The sequence below is a fragment of the Nuphar pumila genome, chromosome 13, assembly GCF_984573655.1.
Source record: "Nuphar pumila chromosome 13, dmNupPumi1.hap1.1, whole genome shotgun sequence".
Classification (NCBI taxonomy): Eukaryota; Viridiplantae; Streptophyta; class Magnoliopsida; order Nymphaeales; family Nymphaeaceae; genus Nuphar; species Nuphar pumila.
In genome coordinates, this window is record NC_143261.1 from 4,483,182 (window position 1) to 4,496,441 (window position 13,260).

The 13,260-nt window shown below is 41.4% G+C and overlaps 1 protein-coding gene across 1 annotated transcript; it reads right to left on the reverse strand.

Moving 5' to 3' along the window:
- Window positions 1–3,396: 3,396 nt before the first annotated feature.
- On the reverse strand, window positions 3,397–10,749 carry LOC149817579 (WAT1-related protein At5g47470-like). The gene is made up of 7 exons (XM_089984867.1): window positions 10,430–10,749; window positions 9,599–9,664; window positions 9,342–9,458; window positions 8,872–9,106; window positions 7,297–7,458; window positions 5,947–6,098; window positions 3,397–3,784 (listed from the first exon to the last, which is right to left on the reverse strand). Exons 1-7 carry the CDS (start codon window positions 10,630–10,632, stop codon window positions 3,649–3,651), a joined length of 1,071 nt encoding a protein of 356 aa, XP_089840993.1. The 5' UTR covers window positions 10,633–10,749; the 3' UTR covers window positions 3,397–3,648.
- Between the last annotated feature and the right edge of the window lie 2,511 nt (window positions 10,750–13,260).

The window sequence follows — 13,260 nt, forward strand, 5'->3', positions numbered from 1 at the left end:
ATTCAATCCCCTTAAAAAAAATGAAACAGAAATACACGATTTCTGTTTGCATTTCTAGGGAAACCGAAAGGGTTTTCGCCCTTTTTGGTTCCACGACGATCCAAGTCGCCCCACGGCGATGTGCCGGCTGGATCGACGCCGGTTGCCGGCGACCTGCGTCACCCCACGGTGACGCCAATCTGGCGACAACCCCCCGGCTCCGATAGTTCCAGACGGCGACGGCTGCCATTTCCGGATGCCCTAAAATCCCCCGGCGACCCACATCGCCTGCTCATTAGCGACCGACGCCGGTGTCCAGCCGGCAACGCTTATCACCTCAGGCGATGCATCTACGCCGACGGACGTCGGCAACCGACGTCGTCCCACGACGACATCCGATGCTCTACAGTTCGATGGCTGAAGGAGCAAAGGAAAAAGGGCACGGCTGGTGCAGCAGCGCCGGCAAGGTCGTCGGCGACCGACGGTCGATCCAGCCGGCACATTGCCGCACGACGATCATCCGATCCGGCGACAGCCCCGGCACCGGCTGATCTTGATGGACGCCAGGCAGAGATAAAGGGGTTTTTCAAACCCCAGACGCCGGCCATCCGGCGTTCTCAACCCCTAGGGCTTTCAAAATTCCTTCAAAAATCGACTTCGACCATAGCTCAAGTGAAAGATGAGGGAGGGCTCCTGGACTCCACGTACCAGTTGGTGATGAGGGTTCGGCCTGCCACTCTCTCGATTTCTCTTCAGCAAATGACCTTCAAGTATTCTTCACATTGGATTGATATAAGAAACACACTGTCATTGAAGGATGCTAAGGATCGACCTTGCATGGGAAGCCACTGGGCATTTAAGTCGTCAAACATATAGTGGTATGAGAGACTCTGATCCATCGTGGTCTCCAGAAAACCATGCAATAACTTACCAACGCATGGGTTCCAAGAGTCTTTCATAGTGGTCAGCTGGAATGGAGATGCTATGTTTGGAGCTCAAAGGGTGGGGCTAGAAACACAACAATGTAGCTCACGTGACCCCTCCCATCTCTTCCACTATTCTGGCCCATGAAGATTTTATCTCTGAAGTAAGTACTTGAATTAATGTCCATCACCACATCATTTTTCAACGGAACATGGTGGGTTGGTGTAGCCGCATTGTCTTCCATTAATGGAGTTGGTTGCAAGAGGAGGCCAACCCTCTGATCTATCGCCTGGTGACCGTCCTCCTCACCATTGGTGCCCTCTCCTGAATCGATGTTCATCTTTTTTTCCAAAACACCCTTATTCTTGCCACAAGAAGACGAGTTGCTTCATTAAAGAACAAAAGCATCAAAGTATACTGTATTGTATACTTATTTTGATATTAACAATCATGGTGTTGCCAGTGTCGTTCAGCATGGATGAACGATATCAAAAGAACCCTAGTAACCACCACCGGGTTGCCGGAATCAAACCCCACTAGCGCACAGGTGTGTCTGTAGCTTTAAGAGGTGGGCAACGTAAGGCAGGGTGGTCATGGACTCCCACCCAGAGTTTTCCTTTCTTCGGCGAGGGCTCTTCATCATATAAAAAACCTTAGTCGGGGTGGGCATTGGGTGGGTAGAGCCTGGCTGGTATAATAGGGTCCAACCCCTCCCAAGCCGGATATGGTTCTGGTGGGATTGTCCGCAGGCATGGGTTGGGGCATGGCTGGTCATGCTCTGATAAGCATTGGGCTGGGTCAAGGTCAGGTCAGGTCAGGCTGGCCCAATATCCTCCTCTAGAGGAAGGGATGTCAATGATACGAGTTCAGGTAGGATATCCAACTGACCCAAATCCATTTAGCCAGATTTACAAATTCTTGGATCTGATTAATTGACGGGGTAAGATTAGGTTTCAGATTTGAACATCCAAAACTGAATGTGACTCAACATCCATCTCCATTTACATGTAAAAATACATCTGATAAGAAGATATAGCCAATTGGATCTGGGATTTGGTAAGGCAATTCTTCGTCCTACACAAATTTGACTCTGATTAGGTTATGTCCACCCACCAAACTCACCCAGCCTGAGTCCCATATTGCTGGGTCCATGGTAGGAAATACTCATCTAGCAAAACTAGACTGAGCCTGACTCCCAGATTGCTGGGTCCATGCTAGGAGAAAACAGGAGGATAGGTAATTTGGAAAATAAATATGATCCAGGTCCAAATCTGATCTTGATTAAGCACACGTTGGTTTGATCCAATCAATCTTAACTTTTTTAATTGAAAAAGAAGCTCGCTTAACCGAGCATTTCAATCTGTTTTACAAGATATGGTTCCATCCAGTCAAAACCTATCATAGACCAGGATCCTGTCAGGCATGGGTCCAGATCCATATAATAGCTAAGTGCCCTCTGGCTTAGATCACTTGGTCAGACTCGACAAGCGTATGAGTACCAGACTCACTGGATTGGACTAAGGTCTGGGTTTCGTCCAGTGAGGTCTAGGTTAGGCTTGCATGGACATGATGCACTCAGGGGCTCCAAACAAGCCAGGTATAGGTCAGGATATAAGAATCATGATCCGATGCTGTTAGGTCCAATACCAGACCTATGATCTTTCACCCCTCTTGCGTGCTTTCACACCAAGCAACAAAGATTCAAATTCTGCCAAATTAACTGATTTTCGTATGAAAGTTTCTTTTTAACTCTGGATTGGATTGGGCATATGTTATGCCATATAGGGAGGTAATCGTGGCATCAACGAATCCGATCTAATTGGATGCTGCCTAATTATATACTCTCAAACTCAAACAAGGATTCAACTAGCTTAAGGTAACAGTGCATTTTTTGTACATAATGAATTTCAAACTCCAAATTTAGATGTAGATTTCCAAATCAAATCTAAATTCAATTCTTGATTAGATGTCATCTCAATGACTAAATCAAACGGATTCGGATTCAGTTAAACATCTGACCCAAATGCAATCTGTTGACATTGTTAATGATGCTTCTATAGGTTCCATCAGTTTTTACGATGGTCTAAGCTTTTATAGTGAAATATTCACCAGAGAGTGCAATTCAGTTTCACTTATGTCCTATGGACTATGATCATAACCCATCTTAGAATCTCATTGATGTAAGTTGCTTCGATCATATCCAATCCATAGATGTGATCCACATGATCCATTTAGTGAATATTAGCATTTAGATTGCAAGAATCGACCTGGTTAGGTGGGTCTGCTTAAGGCTTTCAAGTTCAAGAAGGCTGAAAGTTCAATATCACCTGCCCGTGGAGTGGTCAACATAACACCTCTCAGCCTGAAACGGGGCGGCCAAACTACAACAGTGGTTTCTCAATGCTAAATAAAAAACAGACTCGCTCGATCTACCACAAAATAAATAATGTGATGGATCTATGCCAAAGCAAACATGTTTACAACTATATCTAATGTTCAATGCAATTTTTTTATTAGCATATTGGATAAAGCAATAGCTAATATTGTACTACTTTGTCATTCTTCAAATTTGATTACACTTTTATCATCTTCAAGCCTTCATATTCAACTGTAGCACATTGGATGTGAACACCATACCATCCATCTAAGTAGGATCTATGTTGATATCAACTACATAAGGCTACATCTAGAACATGTTATATACACAAGGAGCATCACCCTTTTTTTTATAAGATTATGGGCAATTTAACTCAACAAAGGCTTAGTCTGCTCTTGGCTCTCAAGCAGGTAGTCATCATCCGTAGGAAGAGCATATCCTTCTTTCCTTTTAGCCCACAGCACAAAGTAAAGGCCAACAAATATGAGGACCATCCCAGAAAGACTGCAAGCAAACATATTGAATTTACTAACATCAATGAACCGTGGAAGGCAATTACATTATTTATTATAATTTCAGAGAGGGAAAATTGGCTCATCTATATATCAATTGGTTGGATCTTAAACTGAGTCTGGCTAAACTCCAAGAATCATAAAGGATCTAGGCCAGATTCAAGACTTTATCCATTTTTTACAATATGAAAAACAACCCTAAAGACCGTTTGATTGCGTAGACAAAAAAGTGTAGAACTGGCTTGTCTGGATACTGTTGATCAAGTGTGAAGGTGTACTGGACAACTCGAGTTTTTATCCCAAGTGTTCCAGTTTCTTTTTTTCTTTTTTTCTTTTTTTCTTTTTTTCTTCTTTGGTTTTTGCTCTACGTGTACTCCCAAACACCATAGCTCCAAGGGGAACAATGGAACACCACGATACACTTAAAAGGTGTTTGGCGTTCCATGCATCCGCCATTTATGTTGGAGGCATGAGACCCCTGTCCCCACAATCAAACACCCCCCTAAAGGAACCCATATTCTTGATTCATCACACTGGATCTATATTCCTAAGATTTTTGTTAGATTCAATCCATATTAGCAACAGTTTGTTCTATCGGTTGATCCTTGTCATCCAAAACTGACAATCTTACACTGGGTTTGGAAGCCACATGGTGGAATAATGTTTTGGTGGGAACCAACCAATACTCATATAATAAATAATGAGTACATACTCTTTTCATAAGTTCCTTAGTTGCTTTCCACGATAAAAAATACCCTGGTTCATAGAATAACACACTTTTGGAAAGTTCCCATTACCAAACACAGTACCATAATCATACTCTATAAGCAATGTCATCAATCCTTCACTTTAATAATCATATGAAGAAAATAAGACCCAAATTATCATAAAAATAATGATTGCTTAACTATATCACATTTTGAGATATGGTTTTGTTATGATAAGCCCCATTTATAACATACAAAATCCTTGTGTCACATAAAGTTATTTTGCTATTTTTAATTATACTTTAACAAAAAATATGTATCTTCTTCTCTTATCTTTCAAAAAAAAATACAACTCACTTATCAAACTCGTACCACACATTAAAATGTGACCACCAGCCCATCTGCAAAACACATGTCCATGGCACCATAACAAGCGTCATGGGTAGAGCTGGTCAACGAGCCGAATGAACCCAGCTTGGGATGTTAGGGCTAAGCTTGTTAAGGCTGATGAGTTGTGGAGCATGATTCAGAGTTTTTGCCCTCGCAGAAAGGGGGGTCCGGGGGCTCCCCCGATGCGGGTCCCGAGGGGGGCCGCCCCTGACGGGGGCAGCATCCCCGGAAGAATTTTTTTAAGGGCTTATGTTTGAAACCTGATTTCTTATGGATCAGACCCGATTTGTTTAGGTTTAGAGTTGTCGCCCTTGCCTTGTATAAATACTTTCTTTTCTTTCTCTCTTGTAACAGTCGAAAAAAAGCAATAAAATTTCTCTCTGGGCGGCCGTGGTTTTTTACTCTCTCTAGTTTGAGGGAAGGTTTTCCCACGTAAAATTGTCGCTCTTTGTGATTTGATTGTTCTTGTTTCTTCGTTTTCTTGCTTGAGCGTTTCTTAACAAAGGCTACACCCCTCCTTGGGCTCAGTTCATGAACTTGTCACGAACCGAGTCAAACCCAAACTCGTTACAAGACAAGCCATGGCAAGCTTGTCATGTTGGTGTTCAGCTCATTTACCTAAATGAGCTGGCTTGTAGCTCAACTTGCCGAGCTCAATTTCTAAGCTGAACCGAACCGCATGATGCTCATCTCGTTCCAAGCCCTAGTCATAGACCGGTTAAAACTGGTGGGGTCTTGTGTCGTCAGTCAGCGGGCTGCACATTTTTTTGTGTAATGTGATTGCACCTGATCTACTGGCCGTTTATAGTGGCATATCAATCCTTTCCTTTTATAGATAGGGATCATGTCATAAGGAGAGGACTAGGAACAGTGCATGCACAGACCCATCTTAGATGATGCAATCTTCTACACATAACTAAAGGTAGAGATCAAGCAAGCAATTGGATTTTTGTTCCTTTGTCAAGATGTTGTTTGGTCTCTACAGTTAATCCATAGGTATTGATAATCAAAAATTCTTATAGCATAACATGCAAGAATAAGATGTGTTTTCACATACCTTCCCAAACGTAGAGAGTCTCCCAAGATGAGGGATGAGAGAATAGCTGAGCAAACTGTGCCCACTGGGCTGAACATGGAGACCATGACCGGCCCTCTTTTCTTGATTGACCACCCTTGGATGCTGAAACACACCCCATTCACCAAGCCCACCTAATGAGAAAACCAAGAGGAAGTAAGATACTGAAGCCGATGTTTTCCCTAGACTTTCCCAAGAAAAGAAACTTTTTGGTGAGATTTTCCCTGGATGAGAAAATCCTGATATTGGAAATTTGTCTGTCTGACTGGCAAATGACCCGAATCAAATAGTAGTAAGACCTCTGAAGGGTCCGAATCCAAGCTGGAAATACCCGAACCGTTTTTGGCCTCAAGGTAACAAGCCCTCCAAACTAAAAATGAGTAATCCGATTTGATATCGCTAGGAGGATCCATAACCACATTCTGTTGGATCAGATCCCGCCCACCGAAAGCCCAACAAACAAAACTAAGCAGCACAATGTATGATCCTGCTGAGACTCATAGAGCTCCAAGTCCAAACCAGATCCTACCCATATTGTCAGATCCAGTTAGGTTATTAGACTACAAGTCAGATTTGGAACAAACATGATCAGTCTATTCAGATCCGTGGATCCAGACCTGAACCGGATACAATCTGAAACATTTTACATTTTCCACAAGAGAGTGAATAGATTTTACCCATTTTCAACAGGTCCAGTTCCAACGGACTCATATCATAACCGGATCTGAGACTGTTAAGCTCCAAGTCGGACCCAAATCCAGAACAGACCCACTCTTCAAACAAAATTGGATACCGTATCGGGTTATTAATGATGTGACCAACTTTCGCCCCTACTATGGTTCTCCATATGTGGGACCCGCTAAAGCTCACATAAAAACACCAAAAACGAGAGCAAAAGAAACTAAGCCCCCAAAGGGGTTTGGTGTAGAAGGATGAGGCTTAGGCCGCTAGGCTAGACGGGTGGCCTAAGTTCAAATCTCACAGGCATCACCCCTTGTGCATACCTAAGCAAGGTGTCTCCCTGAGGCCAGGGGTGGGACCACCGAGTTTTAAGTTATTGGAACAATGACCATAAGTATAGCAGGCTAAGTCCAGTGCGACTAGCTAGGTCTCCAATGTGAAAAGATCAGGTGCAATATGATTGCACAAATATTTGTATCACAATCCATCTTGGGGAGAGGGCCTGTCAGGTGTAGGGCCCAAGACCTAATAGATGCGGATCGGGTGCTTAATGCACAATTTTTGTGCAATCATATTGCACCCAATACTCTCTCATCTCCGATATGTGTGTGTGTGAAAGTTTAATAAGGGGAGAATTTCAAATTGTAGTACCAATATAGCAAGGACAGTGAGGTATTTGAGGCTGAGTGTTGATGGACCAATGTCGATCCGGTGCTCCTGGACCAGCTGGAGAACTGCTGTGAAGATTGAGCCCATTAGCGATGTTATGACACCTAGAGATAAAGGAGCTGGGTACTGCATCAGAGTCGCAGCCTGCACCCAAAAAATATTGGGTATTTTAGTGACAAAAGTTTAAAATGACAAAATAGCGCCATCTTTTTCTCGTGAGAAAATGAGAATTTTTTATTTTCTCTCATTTTCAGCAAAATATGACAAAAAATTAATAAAAAAGAAAATTTTACAAAAGAAAAAATCTTAAAAAACAGGAAAAATTTTAATTCCTCTCGATATTTAGAGTTTTATCGGCTAGGCAATTTATTACATTTTTTTGCTATTTTTTTAAAAAAGTCGCAGATATTTTTTACTACCAATCACGCTAAGAGTCGTGCTTAAAATTTAAAAAGACCTGTTACTGTTTATGAAATAAATAATTTAGTCCTTAGGAAGTAAACTCGTAGGCCTTGACAAACCACCCTTGAGTAGGAGTTTGCAAAATTAGGGTGAAAATTTTTTCATAGCAGAAACTTTCTCAGCTGACAAAGTTGATCCATTTTGACACGGAAAAAACATTCTCTCATTTACACACTTGAAGTTTTTCTACAAATTAAGTGACTACTTTCATAGGTCAGAAAGTGTTAGGGTTTGCAAAACCTGCTTTTACTTTGTCATCACATTTTCTAAGGTACTTGAAAGCTTATCATTCTTTGAGAAAGAGATTTCCCCTGTTTCTCTTTGATTTCTTAAATGATCATCAACTGCAGTAATTGCAAAAATAAGAACACAATGTCTTTTAATTACTTGGGCAGGCATGCTACATGTGTGCCCTTTTGGAACTGTTGACTGCTGCACAGTAAATTGCAATATAGAAGAAGAAAATTTAGACACATTGAGATCAAAGCCAAATCTGAAAAACAAAATAAAATTTTGATTTGGGCATGATCCAATTTTAGGCAAAAGCACCTAAACCAGATGAATTTACTAGAAAGATAACCACACAAGACCACAAAGCAACTTTACATGCACCAATGACAATGTTGGGGATACTGACTTTTAGACCATCCTGCAGTAAAGAATGTCAAAAATCAACCAAATGGTGTGTGTTACAAAATATAATGATTAATGGAAAGATGACCTATTTGAGAAAGGAAAATTTTGGTTTGATGGTGATACAACATGGAAGCCTGATAGTTCCCTACTAACAGTTGAGAGTAGGTTTTTCTGTCCCTGTTAAGGTACCAATATTTTTCTATTAGTTCTAAAACAGCCACTTTTGAGACTGGCATTGTGGCTACATGACACAATGAAGACTTTCAGGACTTCTTACACATAAAAGCAGATTTGTACAAATCAATGGGATAAATGATAAATCCACCAAACCATTACAAGTCAAGAAGACAGGAAGAATCCAAAACAAAGTTCTTGTGGCAAGCTAATGCTGCTCATCAAAAACTATAAAAATAAAAAATAAAAAATAAAAAATGCATAAAAAATTCACTTTATATATACCTGTAGGATCATGACGCAAGAGAGCACAAAGACTGCAACAAGTAGATACATGCAACCAACTAGCCTGTCTTGGTTGTCCATGTTAGCTGCTGACACATTTGCCCGAAGGGTGAGCACGTGTGGGTCTGCTGGGTACCCCTGCAAGAAGCTCATGGCCATTGCGCCACCCAAGCAAATCAGGGTCCCCATAATCTTGGCCCAACTATACTTGCATCTCAAATCAACCTTCTCTAATCTGCTCATACAGTAAGTAGAGCATCATTCTTGTTATTATTATTATTATTTTTAAAATAAAATACACACACACACACACATATATATATATATATATATATATATATATATATAGATAGATAGATAGATAGATAGATAGATAGATAGATAGATAGATAGATGATAGATAGATGATAGATAGATAGATAGATAGATAGAGAGAGAGAGAGAGAGAGAGAGAGAGAGAGAGAGGTTACCTAAGAAACCATGCAATTAGAAAGATGAGGCCAGGAGCCAAATTGGGCATGGCAGAAGCAATAGCAGGGGAGGTTTTCTTGATGCCCATCAACATGAGTGCTTGAAATGCGGTAACACTTGAGAAAAAGATGACAAAGTTAAGCATTTATAAAAATTATTAGACTATGCGGACAAAAGCAGAGAATTACAGAGAATTTTAAAATATTATTTGATCAATTTGTTTATGAAAAAAAAAATCCAGCGATTTGTTACTCACCTACCAATGGCAAGGAAGAAAAATTGGATTAGCAGCCGTAGGCTTAACTTGGATGGTCTCTTACCTCTGTCGAACAAAAGAATACAGACACAAGAAATTAACTATCAAATATTTTCTTTTGCCCAAAATAATAGCTGAAAATAAAAAAAGAGAAATACGACTATTCTAGTAAATACTCGCACCTACATCCGTTTCATCAAAATTCAAAAAGCATGCAAGTGGTTTACGAAGAAACCGAGGAGAAAGGAAAAGATGGCTACTTTTTTCATCGAAAAATATAAAGCAAAACCTGATTTATGCTTTGGATGCACCAAGAGGAAAAAGAGAAACACAGACTAAATGGGAAATTCAGAAATAAATCAAATATTGCAGGTAAATTTATAAACAAACTGTTTTAGTTTTTTAAAAGCACTAACAGAAATAGTAGCATCCAATGCTTATTTGCTACTTCCTCAAGGGAAAAAAACATTTTTTTCTCTCTTTTTTTTCACAGAAATCTGTGGAAAACATAAAAACCTAAAGAAGTCTCTCTCTTCTTTTGCCAAACTAAAAGATAGAAACTTGTAACCATTTCGACGATGCATCACTTTTTCTCTTTAAATCACAGTTCCTGTATTTTTATGCGTTTTTAACAACCAAAACATGCAGAAAAGTTTGCGCCGGTAAAATTTATACCAAGAAGAAAAAAACACAAAAATGGAAAAAAGATGAAAGATAGCCAACCACCACTTTCATGCCTACGAATGCAGGAAGGGGAAAAAAAAAGAAGACATGGAAACTAATTAAACAGAATAGGAAGAAAAATGGGGAAATTAAATAAAAAATGTGTACCTCTCAATGAAGAATGCAAATGGGGAGAGCAAGATGGCAGTGACAAGGCTTCCAAAGATGACAAGGAACAAAGGGTCGAGGCCCGTGGCCAGAAGCTGACCCATGAACACTGAAAGCGATCCATAGAGCAGTTGGGTAGCGATCAAACCAATGATGATAGACACATCCTCCACTGCTTCAATGGAGGGCCACAACATTGACATGGTTTCTTCTTCTTCTTCTTCTTCTTCTTCTTCTTCTTCTTCTTCTTCTTCTTCTTCTTCTTCTTCTTCTTCTTCTTCTTCTTCTTGGTAGCCTTCTACTCTACTCTGCTTCTCTATCTCCCCTTCTCCTACCAAATTTGAAACACCACCAACTAATAGTCTTATGGCTCAAAATGGGCTCTCTCTCTCTCTCTCTACTAGTCTTGGCTTGGTTGGTTGTTTTTATTCTCTCACTCGCTCCAAAATGGGAGGGGGGAGATGAGGGAGTTATAAAAGTCACGCAAGCAAACAGCAATTGCTTAGAATGGAACGCACCAGTTAGTGGTTGATTACTCATTTGCCCCTCCTATCTTTATTAGATATTTTTTTTAGGACTGAATCTCGTTAAGATTTCAGAATCACCAAAGAGAGTGCTTTACATGGGTTTTTTTATATATAATCCGAACAAACAGCACCTGACACTAAGACCTCGTCATGCTGGCTCAGCCTGTTATACTGCCTACGGTCATCCTACAGCGTAAAACTCTAAAGCTAAAACTCCTGCCTTTGGGGTTTATGCTATGCATTAGCTTGCGCGACACTCATGAAAATCTAATTTTAACTGCCGGTCTTGCAGCGCAGGTGTCTTTAACTGAGTAAAGATTCCGATGTCTGTGACTCCACTCGGGATTTACCTTATAACAGGGCGGACTCATTAAGTGATCAGTTGTCGAAGAGGGTTCTTAGTTTTAGGGATGGCAGTGGACTGGGGGGCTTGGCCCCACCTCGCCCCATTTGAACCGGGGATGAAGGGCATGAAACGTGGATGGAGGCGGAGATGAAGGTTAAAATCTATCCCCGTGCAGGGATGGAGGGGGGGATGGACTTAGGCTTTTCCCCGCTCTGCCCCATCCCTGTTCCCGTTCCAATCCCCGCCTAGCCCTGCCTCATTCTCAATCCTTTAAGGGATGACTATAAACTAAGGGGAAACGGGCTTCCGCCCCGCCTCGCCTCTGTTTGAACCGGGGAGGGAGGACATAAAACAAGGATAGAAGGGGGGGGGAGGTTAAAATCCATCCCCGTGCAGGGATTGAGGTTAGGATTTTGAAACGGGGCCCACTGCCATCCCTACTTATAGGGGTGGCAATTTCTGACACGACCCGCCAACCCGACCGCCAACCCGCCTCTTAGGCGGGTTCGGGTTGGGCTTAAGCCAACCCGTTTAATAAACGGGTCGACCCGCGTAACCTGTTTATTAAACAGGTCGGGTTCGGGTTGGGGGTATGCCAACCCGCCAACCCGGCTGACCCGTTTAATAAACGGGTTAGGCGGGTGGGTCAACCCACCAACCCGACCCGCCAACCTCAAAACCCGTTTACCCGACCCAACCCATTTATTAAATGGGTTGGCGGGTCGTGTCGGGTTACCCGTTTATTAAACGGGTCGGGTTCGGGTTGAGGTATGCTGACACGCCAACCCGACCCGATTGCCACCCCTACCTACTTAGTTTGGTTGTTATTGGGGAGGTGGTTGACAGAGTTGAGGAGATAGTTGCCATTTGTAGATGAAGGATTTTGACTGAATATTTTGATGTTAGGTGAGAGGAATATTACTAAAAGGTGATCAACGGGGGGTCCATTGTCTGGTAAAAGCAGCTAATGCACCTTCTCTTGCGTTGGAATATTGTATAACTGGTAGGGGTCTGCCTAACCCCAGATTGCCTTTCAAGAAAATATTATTAAAAAGGTGGAAAAAAAAAATTAGGGAAAAACAAAGGAAATGAGAAGCTTAGAAAAAGGAGGAATAGACGACTCGTGTAGGAGGGCTGCACCCGCATGGGCTCAGCACGCCCAAAAATGATCTAGTCTTTTAACACGAGATGGATTTCATTCTATGTTGATCCTAGCCCTTCAGCTGAAGCATATGAACGAACAGCTAGTGATAGTTCACACCCACATGAAAGTGGACAACTCCTAACCATTAATTGGGCTGCTATGATTGAATGTAAGATCAAACTCATCCTATGTCAAAGGACTGGATCCGTACTCCAGTAAGTCTGGTTAGGTGGGTTCCGTTGTCTGGTAGGAGCGGTAAGTGCACGTCCCCTTGTGTTGCGACGTTGCAAGTTCAAATCCAATGGTATGGTTGTTTAACTGGTGAGGGTCTGCCTAGCCCAGCTTGCCTATCAAAAAAAAGTCTGGCTAGGTCGGTTGGATGAAGGTTATATAAGCTTACTTGCAATTTTCCTATTAAAAAAAGGGATACCTACAATTTGTACAATTTGCTTCTACTTGTCCGTTATGCCATCCCCCATCATCGCAACTGTATTGATGCAAGTTTTGATTAAATATAACCTCATAGATGGATTGTTGATTTAATAAAAGTTGACTTTTGATTTGTATCTTTTGGTGAAAAAATATGATTTTTTTTTAAATTTTAAAAGGTCATGTTTTCACAACCGTCGGTTTTTTGAATTATAAAAAAAAAACATGAAACAAGTCAGACGGTTCAAATGTTGATCTTCACTAAAATCAATGGCTATGAAGGTATTAATTTTTATTGGCTCATAAAAATACATTTTTCATCAAAAAAATATGATCCATGAGTCGATTCTCACTAAATCAAGCATGCTAAACACATCTAACGGTT

What these genes read in the sequence shown, in the direction of transcription:
- LOC149817579 (XM_089984867.1), bottom strand. Translation starts at nt 10,632, where the DNA reads ATGTCAATGTTGTGGCCCTCCATTGAAGCAGTGGAGGATGTGTCTATC. An exon ending in CTAATTGCATGGTTTCTTAG is followed by an intron (nt 9,107 to 9,341) that starts GTAACCTCTCTC and finishes CTGTATGAGCAG; the next exon opens with ATTAGAGAAGGTTGATTTGA. An exon ending in GACTCTCTACGTTTGGGAAG is followed by an intron (nt 3,785 to 5,946) that starts GTATGTGAAAAC and finishes GTTTGCTTGCAG; the next exon opens with TCTTTCTGGGATGGTCCTCA.